The 23,245-nt window shown below is 36.3% G+C and overlaps 3 protein-coding genes across 3 annotated transcripts; 1 reads left to right on the top strand and 2 right to left on the bottom strand.

The window, feature by feature from the left end:
* Window positions 1-9,446: 9,446 nt before the first annotated feature.
* On the top strand, window positions 9,447-10,479 carry LOC131661446 (uncharacterized). Its single transcript, XM_058930988.1, has one exon. It carries the CDS (start codon window positions 9,633-9,635, stop codon window positions 10,206-10,208), a length of 576 nt encoding a protein of 191 aa, XP_058786971.1. The 5' UTR covers window positions 9,447-9,632; the 3' UTR covers window positions 10,209-10,479.
* Window positions 10,480-12,199: 1,720 nt separating this feature from the next.
* LOC131661445 (uncharacterized) lies at window positions 12,200-13,128 on the bottom strand. Its single transcript, XM_058930987.1, has one exon. It carries the CDS (start codon window positions 12,881-12,883, stop codon window positions 12,305-12,307), a length of 579 nt encoding a protein of 192 aa, XP_058786970.1. The 5' UTR covers window positions 12,884-13,128; the 3' UTR covers window positions 12,200-12,304.
* A 7,156-nt stretch (window positions 13,129-20,284) lies between these two features.
* On the bottom strand, window positions 20,285-21,197 carry LOC131655743 (uncharacterized). The gene has a single exon (XM_058925554.1). It carries the CDS (start codon window positions 21,008-21,010, stop codon window positions 20,429-20,431), a length of 582 nt encoding a protein of 193 aa, XP_058781537.1. The 5' UTR covers window positions 21,011-21,197; the 3' UTR covers window positions 20,285-20,428.
* Between the last annotated feature and the right edge of the window lie 2,048 nt (window positions 21,198-23,245).

Here is a 23,245-nt window from a genome sequence, read left to right as displayed (position 1 = left end):
GCAAATCTCCAGTTCCCGGTTGATCTTCAACCGGCGAACTCAAATCTTCAATAATATCTACCCAGAAAACCTAGATTCACTAAGAACAAGAACCCTAACGCATCCTAACGAACCCTAACGAACCCTAAATCCATCGAATGACGAACCCTAACCCCTTTTAAAACCCAGATTCAAGCATACAAGCCAAAAAAGCTAAGTGATGTTCGCGTTTACCTCAATGGCTACGATTTCGTTCTGCTTCTCCGATCCTCTCCCTCTAATCCTCTTTCTGTTTCCTTTTTCTCGTTTGCAGGTTCGGTATGAAGGTGAAGATTCGAGTGCTAAAGGCAGCGGCGCAAGAGCTTTTTTCCAGATCTCCTCCCCCTCTTCTGATTTCTCTTTTTTAGTTCTATAGGCTAGGTTTATATCTTAGTTAGGAAAGATTATATCCTGAGTTATTTGATTGTATTTTATGATTCACGATGCGTTTCGATTCAATCCATGGGCCTGGGTGTGAGGATTGTATTAGGGTTTCTTGGGTGTGGCTGCGGCGGCGTCAAGTTCTCGTGAGGAAGGAGGTGAACAGGGTTCACACGAAACCCTAGCCTTGACCTATTGACCAAGTCAACTCTTAATAAATCAAATAATTAATAATTAATATAAACACCTAAAAAAGCTAAATAATTATTATAATTGAAACATAAAAATAATACTTAATTATCAATGAATAATGATGTTTAATTAATAATAATCTTTATAATTTTATATTTTAGCAAAATCACCAACTCAAATAATAGTGTTGTAATAAATAATTAACATTAATATCGGTATTTTGCAATATATATATATATATATATATATATATATATATATATATATATATATATATATATATATATATATATATGTTTTGCAACACAATTATATATGTAAAACAAAACTCTTTCTCTTCTCCTTTTATTTTGAAATGGGCTTACATCTTAATTGGGCTTACCACACACCCCCTATTTTTGAATACACCCCCCTCTTTAAAAGTTAATGATCTTTAGTAACAATCCAAATAATCATGAACCCAGTAAATAATGGTAGTGTAATATCCACAAGGATGATAAAAGAGAAATCCCTAGAACGAGATATATAGGCTATCAGTTGGGCCTAGGTACCTGCTAAATACACACCTAAACTTGGTCAAAGGTTTCATAAGAGGTTGGGTTTAACAATATATATGTTAAACCCCATGACTCTTAATTTCAATACCCTTAAACAAATTAAAAGATGTGAATTACATCGGGTAAATTTTGGGGTATGACAAAAGCGTATCCAGTTATGATGATTTCCCTCCCTTAGTTCAGTCTAAGGGAACTTCACTAATAAGGGTAGGGCGCGAGATATCCTTTATCGTCCTATTCCGGGATGGAGTATCTAAAACCTCTTCTAATACCTTTCATGATTTCAACTTATGGGAACTTGTTCCATTTTCTAGGGTCATTATTGCTAACCTAAGCATAGGTTTCATATGTCTTCCTTACGAAACTCTTGATCTACTATCCTCTATGTATTTAAACGCCAGCTTCTAACATCCAAAACTCATATCTATATCCTTCAAGTACCTACGAATCTTATTTCTTCAAGTTTTCTTTTAACGGCAAGGTTTGAAACCTCATCTACCGCTTATTCAGATGCGGTGAATGTTTCCCCCTTATTCAATTCTATAATTTACTTTTCATTTATTTACTTTTTCTCGGTCTTAATTCGTGAGTATGATTATAATGGGGCGGTGATTCTGCCCACAAATACGGTTAAGAGATATGAGTTATGGAAATTAGCGTCACTATTTAGTGAATCACTCATATTACTCAGTCTTATTTCTTATAGTTGAAATGAGTTTGACTCTCTTTTAACATGTTGTTGGGATTTCCCTCCTATTTGGAGAGGCCTAATTGGATGTGGGTTAATGAATCATGTGTGTGTAAGTCTTTGTTATTATACAACAAACAGGAATAGGATTTAAGTGCGAAAAAAACAAGAGAAAAGAAGTGAGAAGAGAGAAAAATCAGCAACCACATCAAAATCCCGCAGCCCTAATTTCAGCATAATTCAGTCCCACAAAATCGGAGTTTGCGCAAAATCCAACGGTCAGATCGTCCTAAAATTTTGACACAACTTTCATGACTTATAAGAGCACATTTTGAACGGTGGTGATTGATTTCGGAGCTTTCTAAGTTGGTATGTCGATTCCATCTTTGAGGTCAATTTTTTTGGTGCTTTTTGGATTGTTTTGTCTCTCTTGATTCTTGTTGTATTCTAAGATTGATTGCAAATCTTGATGATGTTGATGTATACCTCTAACTAGTGTTAGAGATAACATTTTTTATACACATTGTTGATTATAGTGGAGATTTTAAGTGGCCTACGGGTCCCGTGGTTTTTTTACTCCTAGTTAACAGAGGTTTTTCCACGATAAAATTGTGTTGTGTTGTTTGATGTGTTTTTTTGTTGATTGTCGTTGCATGTGATATTTGGGAGAGTTTATGTTGGGTTTTTGATTTCCTCCCAACACATGCTTCATTACCAATCAAGTTATGGGATCATAGCTTCACAATTTATTACATAATCATCTAAAGAAACTTAGTTCTCTTTATCTCACAATCAACATTCAAACATTTCATTTCTTGAAAATAATAACCATATACTCACACGAGCTAAAACTGGAAACTCCAAACCAAAGGCCTTTCTAGCTCATTTAGAACCAATTACTGGAAAACAAGCTCTGGTTCAACTTATGTGGTTTGATGCTTTGAAGAGTGAATATGATTCTCTTTTGAAGAATGATACTTGGACACTTACAACCTTGTTTCCTCGCATAAAATCCATAGGTTGGATTTTTATAATCAAGGAGAGACTTATAGACAAGGGTTTTCCCTACAACAGGGTTTTTATTTTCACGAGACTTTTCCCCCTGTTGTGAATTCAATAATCATCAGAACTATTTTGTCTCTGTCTATTCTTACAAGTGGGAATATAATAAATAGATGTAAACAATGTTTTCCTTAATGGTGAGTGTCAAAAAGAGGTTTTTGTAGCACTAACTCGTTTTGACATTGCTTTTGTGTAAATCAATCCTATAAATTTATGGGTAATCCTCTTGAAAATCATTGTTCCACTCTTAAGAGGATATTAAAGTATCTTAGTGGCACAGAAACTCATCACTTACTTCTCTCCTCAGCTAGTCCAATTCAAAAAATTTCTCTAAGAGTCAATAATGACTCAGATTGAGAAAGTGATCCTAATGATATAAGATTCATGTTTGCGTCATACATTTACGTTTACCCTAACCTTGTATCTTGGAGCTCACAAAAGAATCCACTTCTATCAAGGTTTAGCACTAAGGCGAATATCGAGCACTTACTTATACTACTTCAGAACTACCATGGATGAAATCTCTCCTCTGTGAATGGCACATATAGTTCCTTTCTCCTACTTTTCTATGCGATAATCTTAGTGAGTCGTGCTTTCACAGAATCTAGTTCTACACGCTAGAACTAAACATATTGAATTGGATATCCACTTTGTCCATGAAAGAGCAGTTGCCGACAAACTCATCATTCAACATGTTCCAAGACCATCACAGATTGTTGATATTCTAACTAAGCACTTGCCTTCGATTAATTTTTGAGACATGAAGACCAAGCTCAATGTGTTTCCGCTCCCTCCTACTTGAGCTTGTGGGGGAGTATTTGAGTAATGTTAAACAATTAGAGTTAGAACACTAGGGCTATTCTTGGATATTGTAAAACGAATGGAGCGAAATAGAGCATAGCGGAATGAAAAGAATTGGAATGAAGCAGAATGAAATAAAGATGTCATTACATTGTTTTGGTGTTTCATAATGGAATAGAGCAATTTTTTCATCCCTCTCAAATAAGAGAATACAAAAAATGATAGTAAGTGACGGAATAAAATGGAATACAACAAATCCTTAAATATTTCTGCAGGTAAGCCTGCAACAAATTCTACAACAAGGTCGGATGGTATATTTCACAGCCATGTTCGCAGGTATTCCTGAAAAATTTTCCAAGAATTTCTTTTGAAGGAAGAATTTAACCTACAAATATACTTCCTGCAGAATGTTACAGCATAAATATTCACAAGTAAAGTCAATAATTTAACATTAAGGTTTTGTTTGCGAGTTTGGAGGGGAAGGGAGGGAAGGGCTTTGAAAAATAGGAAGAATTGGGTGAAAAGAATAAAAAAAATTGGATAGGAGGGTTTTAGAGGGTTTGATTTTATTCATAACATCAAAAACCCTATAAAATGGGGGAACTCAAAAATTATATTGAAGGAGGGTTTTGGAGGGCTTATATAAATTTTCCAAATATCTTTTAGGTTGTTATATATTCTGAAAATTAAATATTTAGTAATGATAATGACTCTTTTATCATTCTAAACAAAATCATTTTTTCAAAAAATGACAAATATTTTCCTATAATTTTTTAAAATTTCGTTTTCGAAAGCCTTCCCCTCTCCTCCCCTCCAAACTCGCAAACATAGCCGAAAAGAATTCACAGAAAAAAATCACTAGAATTCGTGCATAATTTATCAAGATTTCTAAGACCGCCAAAAACAATAAATCACTAGTAGGAACCATTGGTAAAACCAAAATTTCTAGTAGTGTCCATCAATCTAAACAAAACCTAGTAGTTAGAGTCAGTAAAATTTGTTAAGAGAAAGTTATTTTTTGGTTTCTTAACAATCTTTTAACTGTTGGTAAATAACTGTTTAATAAACAAATTTTTGTTAGTGTGAACTGTATAAATATTGTCCGAGCATTCACAAGTAAAGTATTACATTGATTAAAATCAATTGATAGATGAACACTTTGTATCATTTATTAAAGTGGATTGTTTGAGTTGTTCTATTTTCTCTGTGAAATATTATAGTGTAGAAAAAAGTAAATTGGAAATGCTTTCCATGAAGGAGATCTTATCCTTGAACACTTATCTCAGTTGGGGATTTTTTTAATTATATTAATACCAACTTAGACTTAAGTATGCACATGAGATTGTGCTCAAGATTGTCTTACTAAAGAAAACCTTTAGAATCTTGAAAGGCTAGATTTTCCAATTTGGCTCTTGCAAGTTGCAAATATGAAATTGGCTACGAATAAAGAGTATCTTTATGTAATACAAAAATGGGGATCCCAAAGGTACTAGATTTCAATAAAGTCCAAGGTTTTAAGTGAATGTATTAAACTAATAGGCTTGAAAGTGAATGCTGGCCACAACTTACAGCCATAAAAAAAGCTAGAATCCTTGGTCAATAGGCATCTTTATTCAACTTAGTGACACAAGTTGCAATACTTCGATTCAATTATAAAACATTGCAAAATGTTCTTTAACTCTTTGTGACATATTACTCCATCATAATGTTAGTATAATTTTGATATACTCCAAAAATGAAAATTGAAAAATCTTTTCGGGTAAAGTGTCAAGATAACTTGAAAAAGAAATCGGGCCATACCTCCTTTGATCCGACCACCATTGAACAGTACACTCCAAATCCTAGATGTAACAAGACACTCATTTGATTTTCAAAATATTCTACTGACTGGACTATCATGTATTCAACTGTAGGAGATTTATGCTTGAAACACATTTAATGTTTTTCAACATTCCACGTCTGAAAGATAGTAAGACAATTATTCCTCTTCCTTATATATACAGAATGACATCATTTCAGTCAACAAGGTTCAAACATAATTTGAAGTACCTCTACTTATTGACACACTCGCTTTAGCGTTGAACTGTTAACTTTGCAGGTACATCTCTGCTCCGTCGCACCGAAAGTTCTACTCCGTTATAGCTTCTGCAACTCTCTATATTTCTGATTCCTGATCGAAATAATGGCTTCATCAGTGGGAATAGACTTCTGATTCCCGCGTATCCTAGGATTCTCCATCTCCACTTTGAGTTCTCTAGAGTAGAGTTCTCTACAACCTCTAAACGGAGATCTTGTAAATCGGACACAAAACTTGGTTGCGCTAGATTACATCGAATTCAACATCGATAACGATGTGCCAATTCTTCAAATCTTTAGTTCTTCGTACTTCTGACTTCTTCAATTACTAAAAATGGATGATCCAAAGTTTCTCGTTCCGCCACCGCACGTGAAGCCTCTCTAGTTACTGCTGGCAAAGCACCGTCAACCACTTGTCGAGTGAACACAACTCATCCTCCTGGCGAAACTAACTTGGTTTTAACGCTCCTCAACAACCAGATCTAATCCTTCCTCCTCCGAGAGCAAGAACAATCCAGGCACCGCCGCTTGGAATTACAACTCCTCTTTTGATTGAACGACTTGAGATCTCACATGTTTTCGACATTTTTTGAGGCGAACCTAGGTTCTCAAGGAGCGAACGAGCTGATCAAATACACTTACAACATTGTTTAGCAACAAAACTCAAAGCAGTGGAAGAGAGCCCATGCAGAGACAGAGGCATTTATGCTCTATCCCCGCATCGTAATGAATATCAGCTGGTCAGAGTACAACCTAAGCATCCTTTATGTGTTAGGATCTTGGAAAGCAAGACCCCTAAGTCAATGCAAAAGCCTCCCATTTTAGGAGAGTACGGTAGGAAAGGAGATCCCGATGAACACGTTCAACTTTTCAACAAACAACTCAACTACTACAGCACAAATGAAGCTTCCAAATTAAGATCGCTAGCGTTAACGCTAGTTAGACCGGATAGAATGTGGTTCAACGATCTTCTTGACGGTTGCATCAAATCGTGGGTAGATTTTTTCAATCGACTTATTGCACATTTTACCGCATGGAAGAGATAATTGATTACTATAGTTGCCTTAAACAACATCGTGTAAGGAGGGAGAGAGACAGAGAGAGCTTATGGTTGTACATCGACTGATTCACTCCGGTCATAATAGAAGTAGAAGGATCCGAAGAATCTATTCAATGCTGAATCTTTGAGAATGGCCTCCACCGCGACCACCCTCTCTACACCAAATTAGGAAAAAAGGGTAAGAATAACTCAACATATGTTGAACCTAGCTCGACCATATATAACATTGGAGGAGAAGCTTAACACTCACTTTAATAATCCAACCTCAGCAGTTGAAGCAAGCTATGAACACCTGTTGGGGAAGTAATTTTGTTGGCGAAGAGAGGATGTGGATGAGGGAATGTATGATAAGTATGAAAAGTACATGCATTTGAACACTTAACGAGATAAAATTTGCCAAGAATATGCTAATACCTAGTTGTGAAAAGCATGAATCTGACCCCTTTGCCCCGTCAGTGAATTTACCCGGACTGGCAAATCAAAATATAACCATTTTCATAGATGACACGCCCACAGCACTGACAATTGAATCCAACTCAAGGATGTGTTGCAACGCGGAAAATACCCAAGCGTATCGCACGCTCGAAATACAACAGAGTTGTCACCGAATTTTATTTATTCCAAAAGGAAAGGGAAAATACCGATAAAACCCATGAAAGAAAAAAAAATGGTCGTCGCAACCAAGAACAGGTTTGGGAGTCGGTTATGTAAAAGAAAGGTATTAGCACCCCTCACATTCGTTGAGTACAGGCATGCATCCGTTGAGTACAGGCAGGCAAAGTTAGAAAACAGGGTGATATATGGCCAATATTGATTCTTAAGTTTCATATCTAAATTTTGCAATGTTTTATCTTCGGTGTCTCAGTTATGTTTTGCATTCTTGTGTGTTGGGTCTAGCGTCCTACTAGAACCTGGCGACCGACCTAAAGCAAAGAGCTTTGGGCAACTGTTTTGGACTGTTCGCAAAGCCCAAAGATGAAAGGCCCAAGGGTAAAATGGAAGTGTGGAAATGCTCAAAATAGGTGGACCTTCACCCCCATTGGAAGCAGACAGCTCCGCCTAAAGAAGTTTTACTGACCACCCAGATCAATCTGACGATTGACCGCAATCCAAGCCTCACTTCATGCTTTCAGTTGTCAATCGCTTCTCGTGTTTAAACAAAGGAAGAACTACATTCTCCAGATATTCAAAGTCATTCTCATTCAGACTTCACTTGTCACTCTCTTACTGGCTTGAGTATTTGAGTGGTAACCTTGCAGGTCAGTCCGCTCTCCACCGCATCGAAATTTCTAGACCACTGCAACTAAGCACAACCTCCTCGTTTACCCATCAACTCATGTTCCATTATGAAGTAGCTAGTACAAAATTCCAATAAAAGAAAGTTACCCTAAAGAAATGCGACAAGGGAGATAAACACTTCACTAAGCTTAATCTCCTTAAACCTAAAAGTTATCCCTTCTTATTTATCTCACTGCAAGAGTTTTTGATCTGATATCTCTTATAAATTCACAATGTTGCATATGAAGAATATGAAAATCTATGTAGTTCCAACACCTCTGAAAAAAGGTGTGTCTGTGTAGGACACAGGCACTGACAACTGCGGTTACGTCTAATTTATTTATTTTTTCAAATTATTACCGATGTCGCCGTATCAGTATCAATGTCTTGTTCGGGGTGTCCGTGTTTTATAGATGAAAATCATCTCAATTTAGGCAGGAAAATGGTTAGTACGTACTGTCGTAAAATATTTTATTGCATTAATGTTGTTAATAGTATTCATTCTCGTTTAAAAGTTATCCTTCAGTTACTTATTAAAAGGTATTAATGATTGATATTTTAATTCTCTTTCCATAGTTATGATCATTTCCGTGAAAAAGAAATATATCTTTAAACTTGAAAACACACTATAATAAGTGACAACAATCTTAGAAGACAGACTTACATTTGTGGATAATTACTACACTCCACCTTAATTTAATATATACTAGTACTTTTTATGAGCAGATAACGATCCGAGTTTTATAATATTAGTTGAGATAAAGTTTTATATATGGCCAGTACTGATTCTTAAGTTTCATGCTCTAAACTTTGCTATGTTTTATAATTGATTACAAGTAGTGTGAGTGAGTTAGAAAAGAATGGCCACTGAGGTGAGGGTCTTGGCTTTTTGGATGGCTATAAGATACTCTTGATTAGTAGCCAATACCATGTTGCAACTTGCATGAGCCAAATTGGAAAATCTAGCCTTTCGAGATTCTAAGGGTTTTCTTTATGAAGATATAATCTTCAGCACAATCTCATGTGCATATTTAAGATTAAGTTGGAATTAAAATACTAGGAAAAGGGGACAACTTCTCTACCCATCACAAAAAGTTGGGTAGTGTACCTCCAACCAATCATATGATTCCATCTCATTTAACACATTTAATTATTTATTAAATTACTATAAATATTTGTTGTTTTCAAAGCATTTTATAAAGGAGGTAACCTTACCCAACTTTTTGAGTTGGGTAAATAAGAATTCACCCTAGGAAAGGGGACAACTTCTCTACCCATCACAAAAAGTTGGGTAGTGTACCTCCAACCAATCATATGATTCCATCTCATTTAACACATTTAATTATTTATTTGGTCAAGGATAAGAGCAGTTTTATGGAAAGCATTTTCAATTAGTTAATCACTTTTTCTTCACTATATAATACAACATATTGAATGACTCAAACTCAAACAAACCCCTAATTTCCTCTCTCTTTCTATTTATAACACATAACTACTAAATTATTCTCTCAATTTTCCAATGGATACATCCCATGTAGTTGCTTATGCAAACTTCAGTTGTGAAATAAGAATAGTACAAGCTCAAAACGTTGAATTCATCAAGTCCACTAAAAACTTGTTTGCTAGGTTGTATGTTCCAACAGGAAATAACAAAAGAATTCAACTCAACACCAAAAATGTTTGGGACAAGTCTTTTAATCTGGATTGTTCTTGTCCACTGGAGTTCTTGGAAAACCTTAATCAACAAAGCCTAGTGTTGGAGCTAAGACAGAAGAAGATGTTTGGCTCACAACTTATTGGAAAGGGTGAAATTCCATGGAAGGTGATTCTTGAATCACAAAACATGGAGTTAAAAAAATGGTTGAAAATGGATTTGATGAGTGGAAGTGATTGCAAAGAGGTTATGTTGACCACACCAGAAGTGGAAGTAGAGATTAAAGTAAAAGTGTCTTTGGTTGCTGAGATGGAGAAGCAAAACAAGAGGATAAATCATTGGAATGAGTGTGGATGTAAAAATGGGCATGATCATAATACTTGGTGCAGCGCCGAAGAATGTGATATATTTGCACTTGGTGTAGCTTTGGAGGCTTTTTGATATTGATGCAAGATTATGCTATGAACATATAAACTAACATCAACTAATTCATGTATCATGTATTGAATAGATTTTTTTGACAAAATTATAATAGACTAATTCTATATCAACTCTCAAATGCATTATCTTTTAATTTTATATATTGGAGTTCTTTATTTAGATTAGGGCTTCTCTTTGTATCAAAAACAGATGAAATTCATAAAACTAAATACACCAGAAGAAGATAAAGGAGATCCTACAGGAGATAGCCATGGGGAATTTTCCACAATGGGCAAAAGCATGACGGAGCAAAGTCGAGTGGAGGTAGATGACCTACGGGTCATGAACTTATTTTCCCTTAGAAGAAAAAATGAGGGTATCTGCGGAATAAACATCGGCTAATTATGTGCCAGCAGCCGCAGTAAGACAAAGGATGCAAGCGTTATCCAAAATGATTGGGCGTAAAGCATATGTAGCTGGCTTTTTAACTTGATGCATGTGAAACGATTTGTAAACGGAAATAATAATAACCGTAATTGTGGTTGTTTGAAAAACAATTGCTTAAAATAAAATCATTTTCTAAATTAGAGTTTGAAAATATTTTATTAAAAACAGTTGAATAAGGAGCGAAAAATTCAAGGTAAAGAAATTAAGTAGAAATTAAAAGAGACAAGAGAAGAGAGCATGACACCAGAACTTTATAGAGGTTTCGTGTAATGCCCCACACTGATTTATGGATTACTGACTAACCCCACAAACTAACACGAGTCTTTTCGGCATGTTTTTTCCTCACTCACATGCTTTTCGAAAAACTTCCCAGAAGGTCACTCATCCAAATACTACTCAAGTCAAACACGCTTAACTATGAAGTTCTTATCGGTTAGGCTACCGAAATGAAGATGCATCTTGTTAGTATTTGTAGTATCAACCAATCCTTATAAGCCTTCATTTAACCATGTCGTCTTAGACCTGCACAACCTCAGGATCCCTCTCACTCCGATGTGAATCTGACGACCGATAAACATTCTCCTTCCCTCGTTGGTCTCGGGTGTTACATGCCCACCAGCTTTCGCTTGGTTCGTCCCCGAACTACATCGTACTGGGAGATGTCTACTCTGATATCATTTGTAACACCTTATACTGCTTTCAGGATTATCGACTAACCCCACAAACCAACACGAGTCTTTCCAGCATGTTTTGTTCTCACTTACACGCTTTCCGAGAAACTTCATAGAAGGTCAACTATCTAAATACTACTCCAAGTCAAGCACACTTAACTATGAAGTTCTTATCTAATATGCTACCGAAAAGAAGATGCATCTTGTTAGTATAGGTAGTACCAATCAGTCCTTATAACTCTTCCTTCAACCATGCAATCCTATACATACATAGTCTCAGAATCCATCTTATTCCTATATGAATCCAGCGACTTCTCATCGCCCTGTTCAGCTTTGGGAGTGTCTCATTGTCATGCCTCTTGCACCGACAACCATTCCCCTTCCTTCGTTGGCCTCGGGTGTTACATTTGGTCTTAAAGAAGTGACCTACTTCTGTCCCTAAGAACTTATTTTTAGAATGTCCAAAAATGATTGAAAACTTTTAAAAGGTCAAGCTCATGAACCCTCTTATACAAGGAAATAAAATTTCGGGCTAAATTTCACCCAAACAACAAATTATGAAATAAAACGTTTAGTCTTCACGCCAAACAATGGGCAGAGTTTTGAGCGATTAGTCTTAGTCAAACTGAGATATTGCACCAGTTGATCTCGAACGAAGATGGAATTTAAAGTTGGTTATCCTGTGAACCAAACTTAGGTTTACACGGGATGACCACAAATTGAACCGATATTTTTACCGGGCTAATCTCAAACCTACTGAGATTTTACACCTGTTGAACTCTGAAACTGAAGATTTTATACCCGGTTAATCTTAAACTGATAGAGCTTTTGACCAGACTGGGGTCAAGAACTCCAATCTATAAAATTAGAATATAATGCATTTGAGAGTTCATATAGAATCAATATATTATATTATTTTTCGAAAAAATCTAGTGAATACAATGATATGTGAATTAGTTGATGTTAGGTTATATGTCCATAGTACAATCTTGCATAAAATCAAAAAGCCTCCAAAGCTGCACCAAGAGCAAATATATCACAGTCTTCTGCATTGCACCAAGCATTATGATCATGCCCATTTCTACATCCACACTCATTCCAATTATTAAACCTCTTGTTATTTTGCTTCTCTATCTCAGCAACCGAAGACACTTTTACTTTAATCTCTACTTCCACTTCTGGTGTTGTCAACATAACCTCTTTGCAATCACTTCCACTCGCTAAATCCATTTTCAACCATTTTCTTAACTCCATGTTTTGTGATTGAAGAATCACCTTCCATGGAATCTCACCTTTTCCAATAAGTTGTGAGCCAAACATCTTCTTCTGTCTTAGCTCCAACACTAGGCTTTGTTGATTAAGGCTTTCCAAGAATTCTTGTGGGCAAGAGCAATCTAGATTAAAAGACTTGTCCCAAACATTTTTGGTGTTGAGTTGAATTCTTTTGTTGTTTCCTGTTGGAACATACAACCTTGCAAACAAGTTTTTAGTGGACTTGATGAATTCAACGTTTCGAGCTTGCATTATTTTTATTTCACAACTGAAGTTTGCATAAGAAACTATATGGGATGGATCCATTGAAAAATAAGAGAACAATTATGTGTTGTAACTAGAAAGAGAGAGGAAATTAAAGGTAAAGAATACGTGTTAGGGGTTTGTTTGAGTTTGAGTCATTCAATGTGATGTATTATATAGTGAAGAAAAAGCAATTAACTAATTGGAAATGCTTTCCATGAAACTGCTCTTATCCTCGAGCGCACTAACATTTTCCTAGCTATAATATATGTAGTAATTGATCCTATATCTCACTTGTTCTTTTTGTGAATATTTTAATACCAACTTAATCTTAAATATGCACATGAGATTGTGCTGAAGATTATATCTTCATAAAGAAAACCTTTAGAATCTCGAAAGGCTAGATTTTCCAATTTGGCCCATGCATGGTATTGGCTACTAATCAAGAGTATCTTACAGCAATCCAAAAAGAAAAAGCTAAGACTCTCACCTCAGTGGCCATTCTTTTCAAACTCACTCACACTAGTTGTAATCAATTATAAAACATTGCAAAATTTAGAACATTGAACTTAAGTCAATACTGGCCATACATGAAACTTTATCTCAACTAGTATTATAAAACAAAAATCTGTTATCTTCTCATAAAAAGTACATATTAAATTAAGGTGGAGTGTAGTAATTATCCACAAATGTAAGACCATCTTCTAAAACTCTTGTCACTTATTATAGGACAGTGTTTGCAAGTCTTAAGATATATTTCTTTTCCAAAAAATATTGTTTATTTTTTTGACAGAAATGATCATAATTAAGCCAAGAGAATAAAAGTATTAATCATCAAAACCTTTTATTAAGTAAATGAAGAATAACTTTCAAAAGAGAATGAATACTATTAACAACATTAATGTAAAAAATGTTTTACTACCATGTGCACTTATCATTATTATTCGGCCTGAATTGAGGAGATTTTTATATTCTTCATATGTACCATTGTCTATAGGAGATATCAAGTCATTAACTCTTGCATTGAGATAAATAAGAAAGAATAGCTCTTAGGTTTATGGTGACTCGGGTAGGGGTGGCAAAACAGGCCGCCAGCTCCGCCCGCCGCTCGCCCTGCCTTAAGCCCGCCAAAAAACGAGTCGGGCGGGCATGTGAAATAGGCATAAAAATCATACCCGCCCCGCCAAGATGTCGGGTTGGCGGACGGCGGACTTGCCCGCCTATTTTTATTTATATTTTTTTCATTTTTTTAATAGATTAATAGGGTTTTTTTAACCTTTTAATTAAATTTTTCACTTATTTTTTAAAATAATTTTTTATAAAAGCAACTTTTTAACAAATTTTACTTAAAAAAATATTACATATATTTACAAATAAATATATAAAATAAACCATAAAGAATTAGAATTACTAGAATTAACTAAAAAAGAGGGAATTTTGGAGGAGGGGCGGGCTTTGGCGGGCGGCGGGCATTGGCGGGGCGGGCTATGGCAGACGGCGGGTTTTGGCGGGGCAGGCTTTGGCGAGCGGCGGGCCTAAAATCTCAACTCAACCCGCCATTTTTTTGCGGGTGCGCGGGCCGGCTCGGCGGGCCACGACCCGTTTTGCCACCCCTAGACTCGGGAAATTAAGCTTAGTGAGCTTGTTTGTCTCCCTAGTCAGCTTTTGGTAACTCTATTTCTTATTGAAATTTCATATTGTCCCAAAATATGTCTTTTTAGCTAAAAAAAAAAAGTCCCAAAATAATAGTCTTTTACTTTTCCAATGCAACATTAATTAACTCTTACCAACTTTACCCCTAATAATTATTATCTACAAATCATTACTTTTTTTATTTTGTGGTAACAACCTTAAACGACTTTTATTTTAAAACGGAGGAAATACCAATACCAACTATAAGAAACGTCGGGAGTCTTTTATTATTATGGTGTAAAGAAAATGGAACTTATGTGTTCTCTACTGATGAAACTTAGGTTCCTTGGGACCTATCTGGAATTGGGTCCTTGGAATTTGGGTTGCTTGTACGGTGGTGAATAACTTCTCTATTCGTGGTCTGGGGATTAAGTGAGTCATAGATGTTTCCATTTGCGAGAAATAATATACTTGTGGGAGACACAAGATTGATGGACTAGAAAAGTGATATGCTTTTGGGAATTTTATTATTTAGACGGTGCTTTAGACCTTCCTTTTGCGGGTAGGAGTTTTACTTTGTTTCAATCAAACGGGAGAGCATGTAGTCGACTAGATAGGATCCTTTTATTTATTGAGAATCAAATGTGCGAAAGAAGTCTCAAATTGATCGGAAAAAGAAAGATTGAGTAGGACTTTATAGAGAATCCATACATCTATCGCTTAAGGTTTTTGGTGAATATGTAGAGTGTATCTCATAAAATATGTGTTGCTCCTAAAGGAAATGTCCCAAGAGTAAAATGTTCTCTCGTGTTGGTTCTCGAATTGCATCCAACAGTGGTATAAGAGTCTGGTTTCGAGTGAAGGGACTGGCTTACTTGTATCAAAAGTACTCCCCAGAGGTGGTGGATAGGAGGTGTCCTATTAAAGAGTCTTAACAATGGTTCAAGTGTATATGGAATAAAGAGATTCCACTAGAGGGAGAGCATTGTGTATAGACTCACACTTGAGGGGGAGTGTTGAGAATCAAGTGTGAGGAAAAAGTCTCACGTTCATTAGAAAATGGAAGAGTACAAGTGTATGTGGAAGAAAGTGCTCCCATTTGAGGGTGTATAGACTCACACTTGAGGGGGAGTGTTGAGAATCAAGTGTGAGAAAGAAGTCCCACATTGATTAGAAAAGAGAAGATTGAGCACTTTTTAAGTGAGAGAACCCACACACCTATCACCTTCAGGTTTTGAGTGAATATGTGGTGTGTCTCTCACAAAAGGTGTGTTGCTCATAAAGGAAATGTTCCAAGTGTAAAATGTTTTCTCGTGTTGACCCTCAAATTTCCTCCAACAGAATGTTGGATACAAGTGTGAGTGGTTAAAGTCTCACATTGCTTATGAATGGGTGAGATGTTAGATTTATAAGAGAGGAGACCCATTCACTTATCACCTTAAGGTTTTAGGTGGAGATGTGGTGTCTCCCTCTCTTGTGGCCTTTGAGTATTGGTCTCATTAGTGATCTCCACTTTCTCGGACTCCCTAATAGTGGTATCAGAACCTGGTTCGGCTTGCTGGGAGAGCGGAGCTAGATCCAGTGTTGGATTCTGTTAAAAGATGTGGGGGACTCACACTTGTGGGAAGAATGTTGGGTGCAAGTGTGAGTGGTTAAAGTCCCACATTGCCTATGAATGGGTGAAATGTTAGATTTTTAAGAGAGATGACTCATTCACCTATCACCTTAAGGTTTTAGGTGGAGATGTGACGTCTCCCTCTCTTGTGGTCCTGGAGCATTGGTCACATTGGTGCTCCCGACTCTCTCGAACTCCCCAACACTATAGAGGACTGGTGGAATCGGTCGATCATGATCCACTAAGTCACTGCTTAGTGCAACCACTAGTCACAAACGTCGTCCATATATAGACATTATTAGACGGGCTCATCAATTCATCATGGCCATTTATTCATTTAAAAAATTAATGAAAATACAAAGTGGAGAGAGATAGAAAGAAGTGACTACAAGGGATTAAATTTTTGAATTGATCGGGTATTGGTGTGTTAGTAAGCTCTGCCTAGATAACTTTTTTACCATGATCTTTTTGTCATGAATGATGCATATGCTAATCTCTCTTAAGTACATGAGCATGCCCAAACTCCCAAAACACTTAAGTACCGTTTGAAACATCTTCCCTTAATTATGTGGTGTGTTTTGAGATGAAATTTGAACAAGTATGATAGATAATGTGAAATATTGCAGGGTGCCCGCTAAGCGAAGCATGTTGTGCGCTTAGCGCACTTGTTGCATATAATTCGGTGGCTTAGCAAGGATTCATGTGACTAAGTGAGGATCTATGGAACGCCATTCCTTTTGTGAAAATCTTAGGATAGACCAAAATTTGCCACAAGGGTGGAATGCAAGAAAGATCAAAGTTAAACCTACACAAATTATGTGATATTTAAATTGTTTTTATTATTAAGTATTTGTAGAAAAAGTTTGAAAATTTTATATTTAAAACGCTTTGTGTGGAAATGGTTCAATTGATCTGAAAAACCAAATGCATATGAAATCACAAAAGTTAGTTTGATAACAAAAGTTAAGAACAATGATATGGTAAAAGGGTTTTTCTTTCAAATGCATCATTCATGATTGATGTTTCATTATCTGTGAATTATAGCATGAGCCTGATTTAATTGCTCACAAAAAGTATAATTTTACTAAAGCTAGTGAAAACGTGTCAATGAAAGTTGATAAGTCTATTTTTATTCGTGTTTTATGTTAAATTATGTGTTTGTTTCTCGCAATTTTAGTTACTTTTTTCGTATTGTTTGCTTTGATTTGTTTGTTTGGTAATATAGGAAAACAATGGTCGTTAAAAGAATCCAAGAGCTATGAAAATCCATCAAAGTCAAAAGCACACAGCATAGACAAATGGTCAGAAAAAAATGAAGAAAATAGCTCAAGAAATTGCATATTACGGGCGTAATAAAAATTACGGTCGTAATTTGCACTCAACAAAAAGTCAATTTTCTGCACCAAGTTGTGCATATTACGTTCAGGGAGTGATAAAAATTACACATGTAATAATTATTACAGGTCACCCATAATAATTATTATGACCGTAAATTTCTCAGACCGTGGGACTTTTGGAGTTTTTCTGTTTTTTTTCGAAGTTCTTTAGTTTCCCAAGGGTTTAGCTTCATGTTTAAGTATGTTTTAGTGTTAATTAGTGTCCTATAGGCCGATTAGGTAGGTGTCTTGTAACTTAGAAAAACTTATCAAGTCTTTTACTTTAATCTAGTTTTTACTTTAATCTAGTTTATGCAATTTACATTTTTCCTGTACTTTTGAATGATGTTGTTGTGATGAAAAAGTCTCTCTAGAGCATATGAATCATTAAGAACTCACCATTTTTTTTAAACAAGAGATTTTATATAGAAAAGGAAAACTAAGGGTTCTCCAAACTGTTTACAAACAGAAAAGGTAAAAGCCTATCGAAGAAATTACCCACCAAATGCCATTACAATTATCGCAAGTAGGCCAAAGGCTCTTTGTTAAAATCATAAAAGAAGCAATTGGGATGTTTAATATCTCCGCAAAAAATCCACCTCCAAACCGTAGTTTTTATGTTCCAAACGACGTCATTAAAATTCCACCGCTCCTCCCTAAAACACACACCGTTCCTACTCAACCATAAAGACCAAGTCGTGGCTAACCAAATCAAATCGATATTCTTCACATCTACCTTTTTAGCTTTACAAAATATGTGTCAATCCATAAAACTTGAAAGACACTCCTCTTTCTCTATCCCCTCTGTTAGATATTCGGTATGATAATCCTGGATATCTTCGAAGAATCGTGTTCGTTCACTTTCCGAACAAAGTATTTCGACCATATTCTTGTCTGGGTTCACGAAATCTTTGCGGGGATAATTCTCGAAGAACAATCTGTTTCTGACAATAGAGAACAAATCAGAATGTAAAGAGGAAGTATAATTTCGTGTGCCAAAATTGAGGCCAAATGACTCCTTATATAGGAGATTAATAACAGAAACCGAAAAGGTACAACTTTTCAGAAAAACGGTTATGTCGGTTGGGAAATGGTACAACTATTCAAACGAATTTTTCGAACGGGGCGCTGCCCCGCAGCCTGCCAGGGGCTACGCCCCTTTGAACCCCGTTTCTATTATTCGTATTCAATTACACGTTTGGCTCGACGAGCGTGCACTCCGCACTACCCTAACTCATTTCAAACTTAACGCATAATTGCATTGGCCTATAGTAAATCACATTACTACCAAAATACAAGCAAAAAGAGAGTGATCCCGACTTTCCGATTGTATCCCACAAAATAAACACTTTAAATCATCAATAGAAAGCGGAACTCCTCTATGAAGCAACAAATCGTTGGTAGGAAGTCTATTAGCAATGAGTCTCCAAGCAAAGACCTTAATCTTGAATGGTGCTCCCGCCTTCCAAGCCATACCCTTAAACTCATCAAATTTACAAGGAGGACCAAAGTATGTTTGCAAACTAGCATAACGAGCATAACAAGAAGCCACCGTAAAGCCATCATCCCGGTTCGCTTCCCACTCAACAACATCACCGCCTTCCCCCCACCCCGCAAAATTTCTCAACAAATCACGTAAACCCTCCAAATCGGCATTCAACTCCAAATTTCTCCCCGCTTCCTCAGAAACCCCCAAATCCCCCCACTTCCAACAACCTCCCACCCTCCCATTCCCGCTACCGAAATACCTTTCAAACACGAGGCGTCATAGGCAAGCGGGAATTCCTCCTTCAAAATTTTATCACTCATCCACTTCGCTTCCCAAAACGGAGTTTTGTAACCGTTTTTAGGAATGAAGATGCATGAAGAAGCAAAAGGATCCTTACTGACTTTACTCCCAATCTTCAATAAATCTCTCCACCAAGTGGAACCCTTCTTGCTACCCGCCAAAGCTCTATCACCCCCCAAAACTTTCACCAATAAATCACCATATCTCGCCTTCAAAATATGATACCAAGTGAAGTCCGACCCTTGAAGTATCTTCCATCTCCATTTACATAAAAGAGATAAATTAAAATCCATGATGTTTTTTACCCCTAAACCCCCCTTCTCAAAAGATTTAGTGACCTCCTTCCAACTAATCCAATGAATGCCTCGTTTCCCTTCCACCCCTCTCCAAAGAAAGTTACTTTGAAGTCTCGTGAATTCTTTCGCAACTTTCGTCGGCATCTTGTAAAATGACATTGTGAAAATCATTAAAGAACTCAAGATGGACTTTAGCAAAGTAATCCTCCCTCCCAAATTAAGGTACCTAACCTTCCACCCTTCCAATTTCTTCTTCATCTTCTCTAACAAAGGCTTCCGCATTTCTTCTTTCCTCGGATTAGCACCAATCAAGATCCCAAGAAATTTGAAATTGCAAGTTTCCAATTTACAAGAGAGAAACCAAGAAGCGGTTTCCAAAAAGGAACTATTAATATTGATACCAATCAACTTACTCTTGTGATAGTTGATTCCTAGACCCAATACCAATTCAAAAGTTCTTAAAATCCCCTTTATCGCCCACACATGTTTCCAAGTACCTTTTCCCACCAACAACGTGTCATTCGTGTCATTAAGAACTCACCATAAAACAGGTTTCCATTCTGATCATAGCATTTAGTTGTCAAAACTATCTATCACCAAGTTATACCCCCATTGAGTCGTGTTCATGACATACTGCTAATAAGATTTATCCCTTCAATTTAACAATAGGTGTTGGTACTTGGTTCACAATATACTATGCAAACTATTATGACAAAATTTTACTACAAAAAGAAACCATAAATTCAGTAAACAACTCCAATAAAATTAAAAAGTAATGCGTTTGGGAGTTCATATAGAATCAATATATTATATTTTTTGTCAAAAAAATCTGTTCAATACAATGATACGTGAATTAGTTGATGTTAGTTCATATGTTCATAGCATAATCTTGCATCAAAATCAAAAAGCTTCCAAAGCTGCACCAAGTGCAAATATATCACAGTCTTCTGCAATATTGCACCAAGCATTATGATCATGCCCATTTTTACATCCACACTCATTCCAATTATTAAACCTCTTCTTACTTAGCTTCTCCATCTCAGCAACTGAACACACTTTTACTTTAATCTCTACTTCCACTTCTGGTGTTGTCAACATAACCTCTTTGCAATCACTTCCACTCACCAAATCCATTTTCAACCATTTTTTTAACTCCATCTTTTGTGATTCAAGAATCACCTTCCATGGAATCTCACCTTTACCAATAAGTTGTGACCCCCACATCTTCCTCTGCCTTAGCTCCAACACTAGGCTTTGTTGATTAAGGTTTTCCAAGAATTCTTGTGGGCAAGAACAATCTAGATTAAAAGACTTGTCCCAAACATTTTTGCTGTTGAGTTGAATTCTTTTGTTGTTTCCTGTTGGAACATACAACCTAGCAAACAAGTTTTTGGTGGACTTGATGAATTCAACGTTTCGAGCTTGTATTATTTTTATTTCACAACTGAAGTTTGCATAAGCAACTACATGGGATGGATCCATTGAAAAATTGAGGGAATAATTATGTGTTGTAACTGGAAAGAGAGAGGAAATTAAAGGTAAAGAATATGTATGAGGAGTTTGTTTGTGTTTGCATCGTTCAATGTGATGTATTATATAGTGAAGAAAAAGTTATTAACTAATTGACAGACTAATATTTTCCTATATCTCATTTTGTGATTTTTGTGAATATTTTAATACCAACTTAATCTTAAATATGCACATGAGATTGTGCTGAAGATTATATCTTCATAAAGAAAACCTTTAGAATCTCGAAAGGCTAGATTTTCCAATTTGGCCCATGCATGGTATTGGCTACTAAGAAAGAGTATCTTACAGCAATCCAAAAAGCCAAGACCCTCACCTCAGTGGACATTCTTATGTAACTCACTCACACTAGTTGTAATCAATTATAAAACATTGCAAAAGTTTCCTACCTCTCATTAAGCTTACAAAAATGTAGTGGTTGACATGCATAACGTTAATATCATTTTAAATTATTCTCTATTTTGCTGGACTTGGATCCTCTCCTTCAATTTATTCTCTCCAACTATCTCCTTCACACTTTTCTCTCTATCTCTCTCTAATATTTTCTCTCTCTTCTTCTTTTTATCATTTTTCTTAATACCATTTGTTGTGAATTGAATACCAATAACAAAGTATAATAGGGAATTAGGGAAGAGAATAAGAACACAAGAATTGGTTATAACTGCTATTCTTTCACTTTCTCTTAGAACAAGATTACAAGTTTACAAGAATAACAAATAACCTCTCTCACCCTAAATTAGGATTTGCAGCTTAGCAATGATGAGAGACTAGTATGCTATTTATAATAAAACCTAACATACTAACTAATGGGCTTTTTCAGCAAGGCCCATTACACAAGCCAACTTAATAAACAAGCTAACTTAACAAATTAGGGTTTAAGCACTAAAACCTAATTTAACATGCTAACAACCCTAGCATCTTCGACATCTGCATGCTAGACCCATCTTCGACTACAGCATGCACACTTCGACACCAGCATTTGAACAATCCTTCGACTTCATGCTTAACTCTGTCGAACTGTCGAACCAAGAAGCTACCCTTCGACAATACTAGAGTTCGATCCAATATCTCACAAATCTCCACCTTGGATCTAACTCTACAACATCAAGGGAACAAACTAGCTTTCTTCATGCAGCTTTAGCAACTGCATACAGTGGAAAAACTTGCAACTCGGCAATGTCTTGGTGATCATATCAGCAGCATTGTCTTCAGTCGAAACCTTCAGCACTTGGACTTCTCCACGCTCGATTACTCCTCTGACGAAATGCAGCCTCACATCAATGTGCTTAGTTCGCTCATGATAGGCTGAATTCTTCGACAGGTGTATTGCACTTTGACTATCACATTTAACAGTGATACCTCGACCTTGAAGTTTCAGCTCCTTCGCAAAACCTTCAAGCCACAATGCTTCTTTCACAGCTTCAGTTAATGCAATATACTCCGCTTCAGTGGTTGATAGAGCAACAACCTTCTGAAGTGTTGCTTTCCAACTAATTGCTGTGCCAAACATAGTGAAAACATATCCAGAAATAGATTTCCTGGAATCCATACAACCTGCATAATCAGAGTCGACATATCCTTCGATTACTGCTTTACCATCTTCACCCAAGGCTCCACCATAAATTAGAACTCTATTCAGAGACCCATTTATGTACCTTAAAATCCACTTCAATGCTTGCCAGTGAGCCTTTCCAGGATTCGCCATGTACCTGCTTACAAGACTTACTGCGTATGCTATGTCGGGTCTAGTACAGACCATAGCATACATCAAAGAACCGACTATATTAGCATATGGGATGCTATTCATATAGGCTCTTTCGACATCAGTACTGGGACACTGATCAATACTCAGCTTGAATTGAGGGTTTGTTGGAGTCACAACTGGCTTCGAATTCGACATATCAAACTTTTCAAGAATCTTCCGTAGATATGCCTCTTGAGATAGACATAACTTCGACTTCTTTCTATCTCTTCGAATGTCAATTCCAAGAATCCTGGAAGCAGCTCCCAGATCCTTCATATCGAACTCCTTATTGAGTTCAGCCTTCACCCTCATCACATCTTCAACATTGTTGCTTGCTATGAGAATATCATCCACATAAAGCAACAAAATAACAAATGAATTACCAGGTCGAAATCTGAAGTAAACGCAGTGGTCGAACTGACTTCTAATGAAACTTATGCGTGCCA

Source organism: Vicia villosa, linkage group LG3 (genome assembly GCF_029867415.1).
Source record: "Vicia villosa cultivar HV-30 ecotype Madison, WI linkage group LG3, Vvil1.0, whole genome shotgun sequence".
Lineage (NCBI taxonomy): Eukaryota > Viridiplantae > Streptophyta > Magnoliopsida > Fabales > Fabaceae > Vicia > Vicia villosa.
The sequence above is the reverse complement of the archived record's forward strand: the minus strand, read 5'-3'. Positions and strand labels throughout refer to the sequence as shown.

Coding starts and splice junctions, on each gene's coding strand:
- LOC131661446 (XM_058930988.1), top strand. CDS start 9,633: ATGGATACATCCCATGTAGTTGCTTATGCAAACTTCAGTTGTGAAATA.
- LOC131661445 (XM_058930987.1), bottom strand. CDS start 12,883: ATGGATCCATCCCATATAGTTTCTTATGCAAACTTCAGTTGTGAAATA.
- LOC131655743 (XM_058925554.1), bottom strand. CDS start 21,010: ATGGATCCATCCCATGTAGTTGCTTATGCAAACTTCAGTTGTGAAATA.